Source organism: Gallinula chloropus (assembly GCF_964237585.1).
Source record: "Gallinula chloropus genome assembly, chromosome: 2".
NCBI classification, from domain to species: domain Eukaryota; kingdom Metazoa; phylum Chordata; class Aves; order Gruiformes; family Rallidae; genus Gallinula; species Gallinula chloropus.
In genome coordinates, this window is record NC_140086.1 from 8,156,650 (window position 1) to 8,177,550 (window position 20,901).

The window sequence follows — 20,901 nt, forward strand, 5'->3', positions numbered from 1 at the left end:
TTAAGAAAAGCCTAAAAGGAAGTTTTAGTCAAACCAAAACCCTCTGGTTTTCTTTAGAACCTAAGTGACAGCATATACAACTTTTAGCTATCATTTCCAAATCAAATACTAACTTAAAATTACCCTGAGGACACTTCAATGGGTTTAGACCAACAGGATTAACTACCAAGGATTTTGTAAACAGCCTAACAGCATGTCTGTCTTGTATAACATGCAGGTTTGAAAACCAATTTACCAAAACCCAGCAGATGGAATTAGTTATGTTAAAAACTCAGGACCCTAAAGGGTTCAGTTTGCAAGGATGTGCTAGATACTAGCAGTGGAAATTAGGTATCAAACTTCAGTGATAAGATCAGTCCAAACAGTAACTTCTGTATCAAACACTAGCTTAGGGATATATGAAAAATTAAAAAACATTCAAGAGAACTGTGACTGTGCCTGTTCTGAACATCTGTAGCAGAGGTGTTACAGGAAAAAAATTAGCAAAAAACAAGTCTCCAAAACTCAAGTGAAATCTAATTTGCAAGCACTTTTGTATGGCTGATTATAGTGCTGAAGAAGTGAGCCTTGGTATATAATTACCACTACTCTGAATAATATTAAAATCAAGCAGAACAGATAAATCAACAAATTTTTGTTCTTTTATTCTTGAGTAGTATCATAATTTAGAGAAAATGGTATTCTTACAGGGCACAACCAACAACTGCAAATTCTCTAAATTAAGATTCACTCTGCATTACATTTGCAACCACTCTTACAGGATATATGTAACTAAACAGGTCTCTGAAAGGAGTAATTCCTCAATGCTATTTTCCTAACATGCTTAATCTGAGTTAACACACTTTAAAGCTTGCATTAGTAAGCACCACAGCCACAACTGAAGGGAAACAGTTCACTGTAGAAACCAGTTACATTTAGCTGCTGCAGCCACAATTTCTCTGGTACTGTAACAGAAACAGTTATGTACTTTATTTAGTTTTTGTTTTCACACTTCAGGACTCAAAGGAGTTGAAGTTGTCATCTCAGTACTGCAAGGAAGATAGAGGATGCTAAAGTAAAAATAACACATCTCCTGTGTCAAAGGAAAATAAAGCAGAAGCAGCAGTAGACTTGCCTATTCCTGAATCAAACAAAAGCCTTTTGTATGAAGTAAGTGCCACTCAAATGAGACAATCCAAATTCTACTTCCAAAACACTTCTATAACATTATTTTATGACTATAACTTAGAAATACAGCAAAAAAGGAACACATACTCTTAAGAAAAATTGCACTGAAAGTCATATGTCAAAGGCAAGACAGATTCACCAGTTTTTCAAAGACATGAGCTCCACAGGGCTGGTACACAGACCCTACACACACCTAAGGAGCCACTGAAAGTTACAAGTCAAGCAGATGGTGACACTAAAACTGAACATCTCATATGATGTAGATTGCTAACAGAAGCACAGAATGTGTTAAGGTGGAAGAAACCTTTAAAGGTCAAAGTCCAGCCCCTTAGAGTAAGCAGGGTATCAATCAAGTTTCATAAGACAAAACTCAGCACCATTGTTAATTCTGTCTTAACTATTTAGACTATATGGAATGAATCAAAATCATTTCCCTTATCTTTTGCTTCTTTTGGGTGTCCTGAGTATTTTACTGTTGCACGTTTGGGCAGTGGGGCATGTTTGTAGGGAGAAGCTTGTAACATACATTCAAATGAAACACCACTGGAGCTGAGACACCTACCTGGACAAAGCAGGAACTGGCACTCCTCTTGCTCGAATAGATGCTTTTCCACGAGCTACTGGAACTTCTGCATTTTCTGAACCTCCATTTAAATATGTTAATTCTTGAAGCTGTGCCTGTCTGATTTCATCATTGTAGTCCTACAAAGGGGGGCAGAGGGAGAAAGAAACGAAACTGTTCAATCACCAAGTTAGTATCAGCAAACACTGATCCTGAAAGTTTCATCTTAAAAGAGGTAACCATTCCACTGAAAGTTTAATATTCAGAACACTATAGGCATAATAGGCAATTGAATATTAAGACTTCTATACAATACAATTTTTGCTTAGAAACTTTCTTTCCTATTGCATATTAGCTCCATGTAGCTTTACTACTTAGAATACCACTGTTAAAAGGCTGTAGATAGAGGGGAGCAACAACAAAATATGAAGGTCCTGTATTATGAGGCAAGATGTGGTTTGTAGTTCAAGCTGTATAAAGACAGTGTGTTAAAAGCAGGAAAAATATCATTGTCTGGTATCAAGTAGCAGTAACAAGCATTGTTGAGAACAGCCCTGAAAGACAGATTAGACATCTACACTTAAAATCAGGAGTTAAAGAATAAAAAATTAAATTCATTCCACACAGACACTTTTAATAGAAAGAGCTAAAGAGTTCAGTTCTAGAATATGCAGTGATAAGCAAACTGTTTGTTCACAAATCCTCTCAAGTCCTACCATAAGGAAAGCTGAAGTTATTTAAACGGAATTAATATGGTACTTCTAAAATACACAAGAGTCTCTTCAGCGACCTTGAGCCAACCTCCAAAACTAGCACAAGAACAAAATAGCTACAGCAATGAACTTCATCTACACACATTTTCCTATAATTTTCCCTCCACTTAAAGTAAGCCAAAGAATACAGCTGTAAAAGTGAATCAGAAAAATATTTAACCCAAAATGTATACATACAAACTACAAAAATATTAGTAGGTTTTCTAATAAGAATGAAGTGATATTTCTGATGTAGCAGCTCTTATCTCCTGAAAATCCTCCTATGTCAAAGAAGAAAGGTTTGTTCAAATACCATATATTGTACCAATTCAATTACAAAACAAAGGATCAGCATCTTACTGGAAACCTTGAGTTTTACATCTATGCACTAGGCAGGTACAACAAGACTGCCAGGTAGCCTTGCAGACAACTAGGAAGCATAACTATTCATTTGAAAGGACATTAAAGTGTCTATGAATTCAAAGATCTCAATTATCCTTGAAACACTCTACCTCCCCTAGTCTTCCCCCAACAAGAATAAGTATTCCTTTACATGCCACTTCTGAAGAGTGACTAAAAAAGTAAAACTAAAGGCATTTTGTCCAGACTGTCTTGAATGAGCTCTGAAATTTAACTCAGAGCTGACCATCTGACATCACCTTCCACTTAGCAGAACAGCAAACACACTCTGGAAGACCAAATGAGCTGTTTTTAAACAGCAGAATTTAAGCTTTTGAGAAACAGATTTCTCTAAAATAGCTTAGACCCACTGCACAATCAAACCACTGTAGGGACTACAATAGAAACAGCCAACTGAGTACAGTTGTGGCCAGTTGCTGTTCAGAAAACTACTCTATAGTTGTGCTTTCTCCTGGACCAGTATTGAAGCCAGTACTGGCTTCAAATGCAAAATTTAATGAGAGGTGTGTATGGAACGAAACTTCAGCCTTGAAACAAAATGCTAATGGATTTTTCAAACTGTACCAACACACAACACTTAGGTCTCAAAGTTCTGACACAGACTCCCATTTATAACTTCTCCACTTGACATCCACCTCAGCAGGGATTCTAGAAATACAGCTTTGATGGCAGAGACATGCTTAGGTTGTCGCTGTACCTGTTTTGTCTTTTTGTCAATGATTTCTCATTTTCCTGCAGCATCCTACCAGACAAACCAGCAGCCTCAGTCACAGACAAGGACTCCACAAAACAAAGGCACAGAAGAGAAGATACATTCCTTATCACATATGCCAGAGGCAGCAGGAGGATACAGAGTGAAGGAGCAGTGCAAGGAATCCATGATAAGCAGCATTAATCCATTACTCTGAACTGGATTCTTCAATTAAAAGGAACAGATGGTCAATTTATGAATACCCACTGCTGGAAAACAGCACACTTCAAGTCAAATTGAGGAGACAACAATCTCTTCCTCACTTAAGGACACAAGATGGACATGGAAACCCTTTGGAACTGCGCTCCTCCCATGTACAATAAGCAGAGACAACACTCAAATTTCAGTTAAATACTGATCATTAATCTCAAGTGAGCAAATGTAGTCTCACTGTCTTAATACTGCCCATCCTGACTGGCTACAGTCTTCTTGAAACATGGAGAATTGTTTCTTCTGTAGGAATGACTGCATCAATACACATGCAAGAGATTTTTCCCTACATGAAATTACTTACATGACTGAACTAGACAACATTAAGTGTCATCTGTGATTTTCATCCAGCCCTGATCAACACATAAGGTGCAGCTCTCCTTGGGATCACCTCTAAGTTAAGACCTTATCCCAATTGATCATTCAAGCTATTAGTAAAAAGTTTGTTTAATGTTAAGACTGATACATGCAAAACCCTAGAGTCTTGCAAAACAGTGAACCACATCTATATCCTGGCATGGAGCAGCAGTTGGCATGTTTCCAGACACCTTTATGTATACACCTTACAGTTAGTTCCATCTTGCTTAAAGAAAAGTCTGCAAGTTTCCAAAGCCACCAGGTCTTCAAAACGTCATTAAATGATTTTTCATCACTGCACCTTACAAACTTAATATGCATGAGGCAAGGCAGACTAGAAGAAACACTTGTAAATTCTGCTGATATTATAAACTAACTGCTACAGACTCTCGTTCAAAGGTATTTTACTCTTCTGCTTTAAAGACAGGGGAAAAAAGTGATTGGTAAACAAAGTATAATTAATGCTGCAGCTGTCAAAAGAATGACTACTACCACTAAAAAAATTAAGTAAAATAGACTAAAAAAAAGCCCTATTGGCCAAAAATACAGTAATCATAGCATCACCCATGATTACCAACCCAGGGGGAGTTGAAGGTAGAAGTATCTGGCTTTTTGTCCAGACAGAATTAATTCTGCAAAAAGTAAAGCATGACTCCCACCATTCTTCCCATCAAATATACTGCTGACAAGAGGGTCTGGCTACAAAGGGACTGGCTAACTTAAGATGACAACACAAGAATTTCAAGCCACAATTCCAGAAGAGAATCCAGGAAACACAAGCACAGTCAAAGTCTCAGTTATAAGATTTGAGTTATATTGATAATTTAAATGAGAGTACACCACTACAGCTGCCCGAGGCTGAATTTCAATGCAAAGATGCTTGCTCATTGATCTAATGATGTGAGAATAGAGGCCAAGGTATTTTTGCTACAGTCAGCTACTACAAGGATATTTCGCATCCTACATTGTAGGACCCCTTGTGATTGTATATTCAGGGTAGATGTGAAAACTGAACAGTGACCATATTCATAAATTACTATCAGTATCTAAAATTGTCAGAAGGTTATGGAAAGCCATAACAGACCTCATAGAAAGTAAAAATCAAGTTGCATTTGGCAGCAGTTAGCTAAGCAGTAGTTTTGGAAAGGACAAAGCTGTTCCTTAGTGCTTTCTGGAGTAGCTCCTGTTAGAGGGGTAGGGGAGCAGAAGAGATTAAGGCATTTAGAACCATTCTGATAAGATTACATTTGAAAAGCCAAAGGGAAATTAAGACAGTGTTGGCTTGATCCTGTAATACAGAAAAGATTATGTAGCATCAGTTCAGCTCAGTACAATAAAGATGCAATGATCAAAAATTGAGACAGAAAAGTAGAATTGCTCATTATCAGTCTAATTCTACTGGCTTACCAGAAGTAATGACAAGGTTTTGATAAGCTTATTTCATTTGTTGTGACATTAGGTGAATCAAGCTCAATGAAGAAAAATAAGATCTGATGAAGGGGCAGAGAAATTGGATATATCCTCACTTCCAGTACATGCAAAACACACATCAAGTTGATCATATTTTCATCTCAAAAGAAAACAGCTGGCTGCTCACTAGAACAGCCAAGAACTTAATTCTCCCTTATCTCTTCATACAGTCATGAATATGTAAATACAGTAACCTTCAACATTAAGACAGTCCAGCATTCCTACAAATATTCTGTTTCAGTATCCCCTACTTCAGCAGTTCGGATGTTTGAACAGTACTTTATTTACCTCTTCATAAACATCAAGACAAAAGCCATTTGGAAACTGCAGATGGAGTTCTGTCATGCTTGCTTCTTTATAATAGAACATAATTCTCAAGACATTCAGGAGGTTGACGACATTAGTGTTATTCACATCAGGATGTATTCCTAAATGAACCTCCTGATGATTACTATTTACCATGCTGCGTTTCATGTCTTACAGTAGTACTGGGGCATATGATCTGACTTCCTATCAGACAAGAACAAGACAGAAAAAACACTTAAGGAGCACACAATTAGCTCCAGTCACTTCAGGACTTGGTTTCCTAAGCAGTATTACTAGCAGAAATCAATGCACCTTGAAGATGCTTTGATTTCTATAGTCAGTCATTTGATAACCAATAAAATCAGAAGAACATTTCTTAAACATGGGGCTTGTTCAGTGTGGAGAAGAGAAGGCTCAGGGAACACCTTGTAGCAGCCTTCCAGTACCTGAACAGGCCCACAGGAAAGCTGTCAAGCACTGTTGGTAAGGGCACATAGCAATTGGATGAGGAGCAATGGTTTTAAACTAGAGCAGGTTAAGTTTACATTAGACATCAGGAAGATTTTTTCACTTTGAGGGAGGTTGCCCAGAGAAGTAGTGGAGGCCCCATCCCTGATACGAGGCGTAACAAAGCTCTGGGCAACCTAATCTAGTTAAATAATGCCAGGGGGTTGGACTACACAAGACCCTTTGATGTAGTTTTGCATGGCTGGGTTCTGGTGGAGGAGGGGGAATGCAAGGGTGGCTTCTGCAAGAAGCAGCTAGAAGCCTTCTATAGGCTACAAAGTAAACACCAGCTGACTCAAGGATGAAGTCATTGTTGACCAAGGCCAAGCCTGTCAGCAATGGTCACAGTGCCTCTATGAATCACATTTAAGAAAAACACAAGCAGCCGCTTTTTGCCACCAGAGAAGGGAGTGAGAAGATGCAGACACCAAGGTCAGTGAAAGTGGGGTAAGAGACACAGAGAATGAGACCAACCCACACCGAGAAGGTTTCCTGACAGGGGTAGTGGACTTGTGACTTTGTAGAGGACCTGGCTGAAGCAGTCTGGGCCTGGGAGACAGAGACATTCTATGATTCTATGACTCCACCCCATAGAAGTGACCCACACTGGGGCAGCTGGTGAGGAGCTGAAGCCCCGTAGGAAAGGACTCATACTGGATTAGTTCATGGGAAGACTATCTCCCATGGGCGGGACCCCACCATGCAGCAGGGAAAGGGAGTGATGAATGCATACACCCCTCTTCCCCCTAAGGAAAACTCCTGAAGAACTGACCAAAACCCCCATTCCACCATTTCCTGCCTCTCCCCATGCCACAAAGCAGGGGGGAAGAAGGGAGTAAAATCATGACTCAAGTCAAGTCTAAGAAGGGAGGGGTGAGGGGAGGGAGGTGCTTTAAGATCTGGTCCCATTTCTCATTATCCAAAATCTGGTGTCACTGGGTGTGCAGTGTAATAAATTAATTTTCGTTTTGTTCTGTGTTGAGCCTGTTTTGCCCACGATACTAATTACAGAATGATCTCTCTGTCCTTATCTCTACTCCTAACCCTCTAAACATAAATTTTCTTCCCTGAAAGCTGAAAAAAGGAGTGATAGAGTAGTTTTTGTGGGCATCTGACCTCCAGCCAGTGTCAAACCACCCCACCTTTAAAAGTCCCATCCAACCTAATGCATTCTATGATTCATCAGAAAGCTAATCCAAGTATAATCTTCACACAGTAAGACCACCTCAAACACCCCAGCTTCTTGAGAACTTGGTCTCTTCCAAGCAGATTACTATTGCAAAACAACTGAAGTTGGTCCTTACATGAGAAGTGAGTAAAAGTGTCTTCTGTAAAAAAACACCTGCAACATTGGTGTCTATATATCCCAGACCGGCAGTACAAACTTACTGGAAGCCACATCTCATTCTATACATCCACATACCATACATTGAAGGTTACACTAGAATACAAGTATAATCCATGCATCACTAGCTTTGTGAGCAAAATAAAGATACAAGATAAAATTGCACTGATTCTTAGCACTGAACATTAAGCCAGGATTATGGGTTACAGTAATGCTACAACTTCAAATTTTAGTGAAACAGAACCCTATGCTGATGCTTCAGGTATACAAAGAACACAGAAAAGTCCTCCCTTAAGCAAAGATATTTTCCCTATTTTACATATTTTTACAATTATATATAACTTAGAAGTTTAAGCCCCCTGCAAATAACCAGTTAAGCAAGAATAAATTACTTTTACACAAAAGGTCATGAGGTGAGAGTATGTGGATAACTGTGCATTCACCCAATGGCTGTGTATCAGAATGAAAAGTAAACATCACCCTTTTCAAAACTGAAGGAAATTAAGCAACATGACCTGACCCAAATTACGGTTTTAGAGAAAATTTCTCACTTGAGACTGGCAGAATTTTTACCAAAAATTATACTAACAGGGATGAGGAACTTCTTGATTTCTTCCAATGCATGTCCCATTCTGGCATATGCTTCTGCCGGTGGAGCAAATACTTCAATTAGAACATGCAGGTCATCATTCAGGTGGAAGTACTTTGCTTCTCCACTTTTTCTCAACTCTTCCTCCTAGGAAATAAGAAAGTAGTTGGGTTTTTTCCACCTTATTTTAAACTTAACACAAGTGTTACAATTACCTTCAGATGCATCTGCTTATACTGTTTACTCATGTTCAGACATCAACTAAAAAGGCATAAAATTACATACTTTCCTGATACACTTCCAAATCTCATTGCTAAAATATCAGTTTGCTTACTACAGGACTGCTAACACAAAATATGACCTATCAGCATTTGCTTACATACACAAACTGTAGCACAAAGGACAACATTCACAGGAGTTTTCCCAAGCATACCAGCTTCACACAGAAGACACTAAGAACCGTAAGTGAACTTGGAAGCCTCTTCTCAAAAGTCTTTAGAAACAGGTTTGGTCTAATATTCCACAAGAGCGGGATTCTTTTACCAATATTATTTCAATCTATTACTGCACAGTCATGCTTATTTTCTATTCTCAGATTTCTACCCCATGAGTACATCCTTCACAGAACAGTGCTGTTTGGATTTGAATCTAACAGTTCAGCATATGAGTCGAGGAAAGAAGATATTAGAGAAAACTGTTCACCACTGCAGAACAGGGGGTTTTATATTCTGTTTTATTTGTGACTGAAAAGCTATGATTTCAATTGTAGTGGAACAGAGCTCAGATCTCTTATAGTCAAATGCAAGATGTTCACAGACCTAGAGGACATTTGCTAGTCTCAGGCTCCCTGCCTCCCTTGTGTGTTTGTGACTGATTCATTCCAAGAGATTAAGTCACCATCAAACACAAATTTCACAGTAACATTGTACCAAATTTTTAGCAGGTCTGCTATCTAAAAAACAAAGCCTTAAGAACTCTCCCCTGCTGTTCATTGCATTCAGCAAACATCAGGTAAGTACTTCATCTTTTAGGTGACTGAAATTACATAGTTTCAATGATAGTTGAAGTGTTCCCACACACACCCCTTAATTATGGGTGTTCAAGTTTATAAATGACAATCCATCTCTGCATCTCATAAATAATGTTGTCAGACTCAGTGTTTGACTATCGGTATGTTTAAAAAAAGCAGAATCTAGTTAACTGTTGTTAGACCATCCACAGGAAGGATAGCAAGCAGTCAGTCAGCAGGGTTACACTTAATCAAAACCATTATGTCCATATAAATAACTGATCTTAGAAGTAGGAAGCAAATATAAACACAGCAGCTCAAACATCTAGTTTTAATTTGAACTGGGCTTAAATGAGAAACAGTTCCTGAGCTATAAAACCCTCATTTAGCACTGAGCACTACATCTTCATCAGTACAGATATCCATATGTTTTTACACGCATGCTATCAAGCATTCCTATTCCTTAAGTAAAAATCTGTAGTTAGATTTGCAAAGAACTGAGAATTCAGACACTGTGGTTATCTTTCAACCTGTCAATAGGAGTAAGCAGTAGAAACATCATTTCTCAGACAGTGCCCTAATCAAAAAGGATTCCAAACCGTAATTTTAACACGATTTCCGTGCAGATTGTCCTAAACCATTCCATAAGCAAGCTTTCACCTGATCCTTTCTTCTTGCTTCACATGCAGTTTACTTGGATTCATTTGTTTTCAATTCCACACCATGACTTGGCAACACACTGGTCACCACAGCTTTTAGCAGCACACAAATGGGAAGAGGTCATCCACTATGTCTTACATCTCCCAACTTTGGGCACACATGAAGCATTTCAGGCTTCTTCCACATGAAGACCAACGCAAAAGCCACAGCTTGCTCCCATTCCAGAATCCCTCACTGACAGTATTTTTAGCTTCTACAAAGCCCCCTGCCTTCCATTAATTGGCAGTACACACAATGTCTAGGCCTGCCTGGTCCACGTGGGCAGTGTGTGGCTGGCCAAAACACAGAACTTTTCTCCTTGATTCCAGTGGAGATTTGAAAGCTGCTGAGAGGATGAAAGTAAAGCAGATACAGAACCAAAGAGCTAAAAATCGGCGAGGTGGCCATCAGTTGTGGGTTTTTTTTTAAAATCTGTCCTTTAAATCTCCAGCTTCAGACAAAAATCTATCACACCAAACAGTTCATGGCTTAAAAAAATCTGATCTAGCTTGTTTTTAGTATAGACACATCCTTCAAGCACTGTAATCAGGGAGCCTTATGAAAAATCTCACTCTTTCTGTGCTGCTATATTTCAGAGAATAGTTTGAGTTGTAAGGGACCTTAAAGACCATCTAGTTTTAAACTCCCTGCCATGGCCAGGGACACCCTCCAGATTGCCCAAAGCCCCATCCAACCTGGCCTTGAACACTGTCAGGAAAGGGGCCTCACCACCCTTAAAATGAAGAACTTATTACTAATATCTAATCTAAATCTACCTTTTCTCCTTTAAGCTACTACTCCTTGTCCTATCACTACATGCCCTTGTAAGCAGTCCATCTCCAACTCTCTTGTAGTCCCATCTTTAGCTCTCCATGATCCATTTCATCCCTTCATGGTCCAGAACAAAGCATACCAGTGCTGTTAATATACAGCATCACAGGACATCTAGAAATACACCTAACAAAGTTAATATTCTGTATTCTGTAGAGCCAGTTGCTTTCCATCTTATTTGTTGAATTATCAAGATTCAGACACCAGCCTTAGAACTCTACTACTTTAAATCATTAGCTGCATACAGTATTTATCAAAATACATGGTCATAGTACTGGCCATTTTCATCTTCACTACATCACCTTTCATTTAGGTCGTAGGTTTCAGGCACTATCCAGTATCTCTTTAACACTACCTTAAATGAAACTTTGCTTCTATCAGATTTTAACTGTTATGCAGAATACTCAAGTTGAAAGGTCTGTGCCAGTCTCAAACTATTGCTAATACAGGGATAACCAACTGGGGTGGAAAGATTTACTCTTACTTTTTTCAGATTTCAATACAAAAGCAATCTTGCCATGTAACAGAGAAATTCTGAAGCAGGCCCTTTCACTTCTTCAATCTCCCACAGACACACGAAAGCCTGAATAGCCGAGCAGAAGCTGTCTCCACAGAGCCACAACTTAACGAAACGCCAGTGCTGAATTGACAGCACAGCCTAAAAAAACATGCAACTGAAAACTACTGAATGTAAATACTGCATATCACAAGTAGATGCATGAAATTATTCTGCAGATGCTAACAAGAAAAACTGAAGTGTAAACCCTAGATTGATTCTAAAACTCAATTTTTCAATGAATAAGGAAGATAACAGTGAAAGCTTTCCTGAATGTGTTCTTTTTATATCCAGGTCTCTAACTTAAAGAATCTCGTGTTTCCTGTTTTGTCTGTTTCCCTAGAAAGCTCGAAGCTAGTGCTGCTGCTGTATTTTGTCTAACTTTTCACATCAGTTAGCTTTCTTACACCACTCTGAAGTTCTCAAAGCTAAGTAAAGTACCTACAAGTTTGACTTGGCCAAAGTCCACAAAGCTTACTGCCACTTTTCTTCAGGAAGATGTATAATCAGACATTTAAAAGCAGAGATAGAAGCAGTTGTAGTAACTTAAGTGTTCAGAAATATCTGATGATCTGATCCAGAGCCTCCAACAATTAGTTCATCCCACAATCTGTGGTCACCATCACTATGCAGCGCTGCTGTCTCACTTGTGGTTACCGCAGCAAAAGATACTGCGGTTCACTTGAGACAACAGATGAAATCCTTAGCTGTTTTTTGGTGCAAATTTGGCTTCAGCGTACAAGTACTAATTAACATCAGTAAAAAAATTGATTAATCCATGATAACTCTAAAGACCTTTCTACCCGTAAGAAAAATTGCAATAAAGGCTCTCCAAACTCAGTAATTTTCCAGAAATATCTTAAGTTACCATTTATACCTTTGAACATCAGCATTTCACACCACCTGTTCACTTCTGAAAACAAGGTTTGCTCTAACTTGCTGATCACCAGCATGCAATATTGCTTTCATCTGACCCTTACACCAAAAGTCAGTAAGAGCTGCAAGAAAATCCCACATAATTGCAGCTCTGCTTTTAGTCAATTCCTTCCATCTAGCAAAATCAAATAGTAGTCTAGAAACTTGTGGTTTCATCAGATAGTCCATTGGAAAATAGGGAGAAGCAACCATGCTTGAACAGCTATGACAGACAAGTAACAGCAGAAAGGCAGTTTATCTCCCATCTGTCTAGTCTGGCATGTCACCCTGGTACACCATCTATCTTCTCTACAAGGCAGCAGTGAAATTGCTTGTTTTGGCACCAGGATTACTGGCAAATAGAAAAAGTAATGTTCTCTATTTACCTATTACTCTCCTATTGGAGCAACTCGGGCTTCTCTCCATATCTGAAATACGTCAAACAGGGCAAGAGTTATGTCCTTCACTAGCTGTCAATACCACACTGAAGTCTCAACTAGACTTTCCAAGTAAAACAAAAATTGGTCACACCTTAAAATTTGCCAGCCTCTGATCAACAACTTGGTGACACCAAGTAATTCAATTCTGGGCTTCAATTCAGCCCAGACCACTACTCTTTTGTACAAAAAAAACCCCATGTAATTGAGGTTTTTATTTGCTAGCTGTCTGGACAAGTTTTATCCAGTAGTTCCAAAATGTTAGCCAAGAACATATATAAGGATCAAGGGAAAAAGTAAACTGCTAGTGAGATATGTCAGAAAATGAGTACATGAATAACCTACATGAAGCTGAAAAAGTGTCTGACGTTAACCTTAAGGTTAAGTTGTCCACAGAGTCTCTGGCTTACTGAGCAGCACCCCCAAAGAACTAGGAATGAATTCACCCTGGTTTAGGTTATTAGCTGATAGGATCCCTTGTAACAGCAGTACCTTTATGCACTTATTTCTGCACGTTTGATTTCTGGAATCAGCATTATTGATGTTCTGGTTTAGGTCTGAATGATGCTTTCTGATGGACCATGGTAGATTGGTACATATAAGCTATTCCAGCTGTATTATTCCAGAGTATCAGAGCAGGTCCTCTCTATTGTACCTTTTAAAAACACAACCAGACTCAGACAGGAGTCTTACCATCTCTGAATTCAAAGATTTTTGTTGAGGTTCTCTGCAAAGAATAGCTCCAACTAACAGCTTCATTAGTGACTTGATTTTAAAATCACTTGAAACTTTTGGCTAGCATTTCAAGAAAGGAGCTCACATCAAAACTTTTCAGACTCCTCCCAATGATTTTGAGACTCAAGTGAGAATCTGAACTTTCAGCTTGAGCTTCTAGTTCCAATATAATTTTTTTTATATTGCAGAGCCATTATAAAAACTCAAAGACCTTCCTACCCCATAACATATTTTCATATGGAAACATGCAACACAGCAACATAAAAATGTCAGTTTGACTCATTTCACAACTGAGAAAGTTTACCAAGTGTTCCTTAAAAAAACAAACTTTCTCTAAGTCAAGATGATAAGCCAGTAAATATCCAAATACTATTTTAATGTAACTGTCATATTTCCTCATAAAGTTACTAGAATGTAGTTTTTCATGACTAATTGTTTAACACTTAAAGTTGCATTATTTTTACTATGTATTACATTAACAGCTCCCATTCAAAAATACCTCCCATCTTAAGCCTGTATTACAAGAAAATGTACTTGTATTAAGTTATATTCAACCTATATTTAATAAAAGTATTTTCAAGAAGGAATTACAAGCAAGTATTAGCTCTTAAGCCGCACAAAGTAATCTATGGGTTCTAATTAAGTTCTTGATAAATAACCTATCACATAACATTGGTATTTTGCTCATGGAGAAGTGTGCTGAAACAGTTTAGGAAATTCAGGAGCCATCCCTGTAAGTCACTCATCCATATGTATGTCATTATCAGTCTTTAAAGCACACCATATTTTTACGTTTCAGATTATGTACCTGCAAAAAGATTTCACTGGAGTACTATAAAACATGAACTGCTACTGGTAAGAAATATGTTCAGCATTTTTATTTGTATCATTAGGAATGCTGAAGTTAAAATACAGCTTACCAGACAGGGGAGATCTCACTGATGTACACATCTATTACAAATTTAGCAGAGATTTCACTCAGTAAAGAGTGAAGCTAGCAAGCTAAAGGTTTCTCTTCCACCATCTACTTCAGCTCTTTTAATGGCTACATCTACTACAAATACTTCTCATAGAAACAGCTGCATTTTCTCAGTTATTTAAGCTGCATAAGTCATCTTCAGAACTATGAAGTTATCTGGTGCATTTTATTTCCTTTCATCAGATGTTTTTCTTTGCCTGGAAGTGCTAAGTGTTACTAAATTTATTTTTTTTAACAGAAAGGTTTTTTAATCTCAAAGTCGTGTTCCTTCTACAGTGAGAACAGAACCATGGTGCCTCAGACATCATTCAGTGCAAGCCACACAAGATCATTCTACAACATGTCACTGGTAAACATTCCACTCCAATAGTTTAGACTATAGTTCAGTGCAGGCCTTAGTACAACTTCTGTTAGCTTCAAAATACTGAGAACAGACTCCTCAGGGAAAACAGACTCCATCTGAATCTAACCAACACAAGGGTATCCTACACTTTATTTGCTCCAATCTGGCATATGGTTTGTTCACATCCCCAAAAGCTTTAGGAAGGTCACAAAATTTAAGTATCACACACTCCACCAGCATACTCAAGACTTACCTTTGTTTTGTCCCTCATAGAGCCTTTTCCCAAAATAGACATTTTTGTCAGTGTTTCTTCCTGTAAGCGCTTCAGAGAATTGCCACGTGGACCCAAAAGTTTCCCCACAAAGTTGAACTGTAAGAAAACAGAAAACCATTAAGCTCATTAGATTTTTAAGCATAAATGAACACATGAAATCAAATACTTTGCTGCTTATCTTTTTGTTCTAGGTGCAAACAAATATTAGATCAATTACACAGTCAAGTACAACTGTATAGGATCATTAACAGCAGGTCCATGTCTCCACCAGGTACCAATAGAAACAGAACTATCTGAACTCAAGGGACTCAATATAGGGAACCCTATTTATCCCATTCAACACAGACAGGTATGCTCAAATTGCAATTCAGTTTGTCAAAAATTGCTACCAGGTACATAACCATTAAAACAAAGCTGGCAGTAATCTCCTATCATACCAGCCAAAGCTCTGAAGAAAAAAAGTATCTTATCCTCACTTGATTCACAAAGTAACACAGCAACCCCTACAATATACCTTACACTAACCCACAGAAACAAACACGGAATAAAACTCAGAAAGCATTAGTCCCAAAACAGAATCCCCCAGGATTCTCAATTGCCACTCAATCCTCATTGTCAGTTAAGTTTACCAAAATCAGTTGGGGTCATAAACATGGCCTTACACCACAGAGAGAGAAGTGGTGAGCCACAAAGACAGACAAGGAAAGCCTAACACGTTTTGTTTATATACAGCACCAAAACATACAGCTGGTGCTTCAGAGAGAGTGCTACAAGAAAACATGTATAACATGCAGAAGAGGAAAACAAATAGGAGAATCTTTTCAAGGACACAAAATTGTACTTGGAGCCAGGATATGTGGGAGTTCTCATGAGCACTACTCTATAGGACGTTCACTGCAAGCCACAAGTATTGGGAGAAAAGCTGTGTACCATCAGCAGTCCACTCACTGTGCTGCATTTGAAAGGGATATTAACTTTGAAGGACAGTTAGAGAAGAGACATGAGGATTCACTTCAAGTACCGACCTATTTAAGCTGGAAAAAATTCACAAAAAAAACTGGTAAGTATGTGCCACACCTGGAATTTTGTACAGGAGGTTGTAGATACTTTCAGGAAGTAACAATTTATTCCTGTATTGGATTTACATAGCAAGGTTTTTGTAACAGGGGAGCTACAGGGATGGCTTCTGTGAGAAGGCACCAGAAACTGCCCCATATCAGACAAAGCCAGCTCCAGCCTGCTCAGACCCACTGCCAGCCAAACATGGCAACATCAGCAATGCCAGCAGCATCTCTGATAAAATATTTAAGAGTGAAAATTTCTGCACCAAAGCTGTGAGAGAAGTGAAAAAGAGTCCTCCAGACACCATGGGCAGTGAAGGAAGACTTAGAGAATTTATGAAGCAGTAACTTCAATTGTTCAAGACAGGCCTTCTTTGATCTTCCTATTCAGCTGGAGGAATTTAAAAACACTTCTAAATGGGGTAGTAGCCACTGAAACAATCCTTTGCTGCTACATGGGAAGTGCTGATGGAAAAGAGCCCGGCTGCAGGAAGCCTACACTTCTAGTTCACCTAGTTCTGCTACTTTAGACAAAAAAATGAAAGCATTAATAGCCTACTAAGTACAAAATTATCATCTTATTCACCTCAGTCTTGGCAAGTTGAATTCCCAATATAAACCTGAGTTAGAACCAAAATACAATTGCATATGGATAACTACAATCTACAGAAGCTATTAAATTTAAGGCCTAACATGAACTACTCTTTTGTAGTTATCCGACAAATATCAAGAAATCCTCAGGCCATTTAAGTTTATTAGGTATATTCAATTTTTTACTTCTTGGATGTCCTAAGATTCAGCCAAAGAAAACGTTCATCAGAAATAGGTCGACTAGCACAACAGTTAATCTCCCTTCCTGAGAATATTCAGAATCATAAAATCATAGAATCTCCTGAGTTGAAAGGAACCCATAAGGATCATCAGGTCCAACTCCTGGCTCCACACAGGGCCAGCCAAGTCAGAGCTTCTGAATGAATACATTGTCAAGATGCCCCTTGAACTCAGTCAAGCTGGGTTCTGTGACCAATTCCCTGGGAAGCCTGTGCCAGCACCCAACCACGCTCTCAGTAAAGAGCCTCTTAACATCCAACCTAATCCTCCCACCACAGCTTCATCCCATTCCCTCAGGTTGTATCACTGGTCACTAAAGAGAGGAGATCAGCACCTGCCCCTTTGCTCCCCCTCATCAGGAAGCCACAGACCATGATGAGGTCTCCCCTCAGCCTCCTCTTCTCCAGGCTGAACAAACCAAGGGACTTCAGCCTCTCCTGCTAATACTTCCCTTCCAGACCCTTCATAATCCTTCAGACTCAGGACCACTGACAAAGCCCTGTGTAATCTAATTTACAGCCATGATTGTAACAGGAGGCTTGAATAGATGTTCTCCAGAGAACCCTTCTACCTTGGAGTTCTGATTATTATTATTGAATGTATAACTACAAGGAAAGTACACTGAATTTCTGCAGGTTACTAACTCCTTCTCAGTTACCTTAACTAGAGGATCATTGCTTCTGAAGAGGGAAGGAGTTCAGAGTTAAGCTTAAATGAAAGCTTTTATAGAACAGAATAACACAAATTCTTCAAGAGTTATTCAACATTATTTATGTTTTCTTTATTTGCCAAGTTAACATAGAATCATAGAATCTTAGGGGTTGGAAGGGAACAAGAGATCATCAGGTCCAACCCCCCTGCCAAAGCAGCTCCCTAGCTCATACTGCATAGATAGGTGTCCAGATTGGTCTTGAATGCCTCCAGAGATGGAAACTCCACCACCTCCCTTCCCTGGGCAGCCTATTCCACACTTAGAGATATTTCATTTAATGTTGAAATTATTTCAAGTATGTTAAGTTCTTGCAGTCTGATATATACTAAAATACTATCAGTAATCTTAGTTAAATGTTCAGATGAAATTTCACATAGAGTTTGTCTGCTTAGGAGTAGGCAAGCACATTTAACTATGCAATGCAGAATTTCAAATGTCACTTCCTAACCAGAACAACCAACTACATGATAGTTAAAAAGCTACAATCCTAACAAATGGAAGTACATACCTGCAACAAAAGCAAAACCTAATTTGCACATAAAGTAACTAGGCTTCAGAGCTCAGAAGGGACTTGGCTGGTCCAAAACAGAAGGTTCATTCCAGCTGTATTGTTTACTGTAAAGCCAAGTAGTTTAATATGTTTTGTATATCTAAAGCTTGACCTACAAAGCTAATACCACCACAAGCTGTCATCTTCTCAAAACCAAAAAAGCTCTAGCACTGAAGCCAGAAATTATGGTAGCTATAAAGTAGCTGCACAGATGACATGTCCTGGACAACACATTTAATGACAAATGTATTAGCTGTACCCTGAGATCCACTGAACTATTCTTTCCTGCACACTGAGGCCCCAAATATTAGACTTGACAAGTCTGAATCATGAGAAACCTACACAGAAAGTCTGAAATCCTGCTGCTTTGAAAGCCCCTGTCTCTAGATATAGCTTAGACAAGCAGTGAAGGTTACAATACCTTACAATACAGTCCCAAAGCCTTTTCTGCTCCAACATAAAGCTAAAATACTTTATATCATTTGTTTATTCCCTATGACATTGAATGAATCCTTTCAGTAAAGATACTTATTTTCAACAGGTACTGATTGAACTAGTTGCATCAAATTGAAAACATCTGATCAGGAAATGTTTAGAGTGTTTCTGTAACTCTGAAATACCTCAAGAATAGATTAACCACTAAGCTATTACCATTAATTACACATTTTATCCACAGTAATCAAGGAGTAGGACTCATACCTAAAGGATCAATACTGCCAGAGTGAGAATTTTTACTTACAAACATACAGCCTATCTGCTGTGGAATCAAAAGCAAATAAGCTGGGAGATCTAACTTAGCTCTTACAGAATATACCCATGTGAAGGTTTCACAAGCACTTTCCACACCTCACATTCCTAGAGTTCATTTGCCCAAGAGCACAAGAACAAAAAACAAGTTCATGTCTAATACTGAACTCAAGTTTATAAAGCATCTGAATTAGAGTCATTGGATAGTAACAAGCGACATTTGAGCATTCTGTCCCATCAGTCATATTCACTAGCCCTGGCTCAAAATCAAATGTCACTCACCCTTCTCTAGTACAACACAATTATATTTCAATCACCATAAAGACCCAAAGTTGTCCTCAAGTTCAGCAGCTTCACCTTAACATTGCATTATAGTCACACTGCTTTCCAGCACAAGCTGGCCTGAAAGCTATTGCCTATTCAGTTCGACACAATGGTTGAGCTCTGAAGAGTCAGCTATGAGTGTTGTTCTATACTGGATGAATCATCTATGCTAAAATCAAGGGTTGTCTATACAATAAGACAACTTCTGATGTCTCAAGGAAGAAACAGTATCTTACAGGTGAGAATATATAAAACAGAAGGTGAAGCTCCCCACATCCAAGTTCCTTCTAGACCAGATCTGAAGAATGTCAAACATGGTACCTCAAAATTACAGCAAAACATTGAAAACACCTTTGCAAAAAACAGTACCAAAAGTCAGATTTACAGACCATAGGAGACAGATGAAGACAGGAAAAATTGTTACCCCAGCTACATTTCAAGCCAAATACAACCTCAGTTGTCATAATGGTACGCACTGCAGTCTTGAAATCATTTTCACAGGTTTTCACCAGGTATATATTAGAGCAAAAGGATGCAGTACATAAGAGGTCATCTTATTTTCAAAAACATCCAATCACAGAACACACATCTTCCTGTATCTATACCTCTAGTTCACTTTGTGGGTAAAAATGCACCATGATGAGCAACGGCTTTCTCAATTTCCTTGGATACAGGCTTTTATAACGTTAACTATGGTGTCCACTAGCCCACAAATATCAGTTAACTATACTGAAAAGATGTATTTGTTTCCCATTTACAAATTTCCTTTATGTGCTGCATAACTAAAAAAGTACCAATTTAAAACACATTAATAGAAAACATGTATTTCAATAGAAATAGAAAAAATCAGGGTTTTGCTTGAAAATATTTTCTCTAGATATTCATTACTTTTCATTTTAAGCAGCATTTTTGCAGATGAAGTACAAAGGAGATTATGGAGATGACTGCTTAACACCCATTTCTTCAAAATCCCCAAATCAAACCTTGACTAACAGTTATCTAGACTTTTACCAGATCACTGCTTGAAACTATTCCCTGAAAACAGTGCTGGAGAAAACAGCTACAGAGTATAGAAGTGAGACAATATGTTCATAAACATTTGATCTACCATACAAATTTCCACAAAAGGAATTAACAATACTGCAGCATTTTTGAATGTATACATTACAGAATGGAGGATGTAATACAAAAAAGTAATCCCTGTTTATCCCCACCAAAACAAGTCTGCTGAGAACAGTTCATCCAGCTTAAAATACTTAGTGAAAGTATAAACACTTGACCAAATGCTTTCCTGTAAAGCTCTATGCAAACCATTGTCACTTAAAGCCACAGAAAGCTTTCTTGGATTTAATTAGTTTTCTATGATGGCAATCACCTCTGATAAAGTCACTAGAAAAAATAAGGATTCAGAGCACTTTTTTTACAATGACCTGAAAACATGAAAAAAACCAAGATTTTTATT

At 38.3% G+C, this 20,901-nt stretch overlaps 1 protein-coding gene across 2 annotated transcripts in view; it reads right to left on the reverse strand.

Moving 5' to 3' along the window:
• The window catches only part of KHDRBS3 (KH RNA binding domain containing, signal transduction associated 3), a 93,719-nt gene that overhangs the window by 42,779 nt on the left and 30,039 nt on the right, over window positions 1-20,901 (reverse strand). For both annotated transcript variants that reach the window (XR_014617138.1, XM_084260421.1), the window contains exons 3-5: window positions 15,194-15,310; window positions 8,437-8,583; window positions 1,730-1,869 (exon numbers count right to left, since the gene is read on the reverse strand). Coding sequence is in view for 1 of the 2 variants with exons in the window: in XM_084260421.1 (XP_084116547.1) it covers window positions 1,730-1,869; window positions 8,437-8,583; window positions 15,194-15,310 (404 nt within the window). In the remaining variant the exon portion in view is untranslated. The remainder of the gene's footprint in view (window positions 1-1,729; window positions 1,870-8,436; window positions 8,584-15,193; window positions 15,311-20,901) is intronic.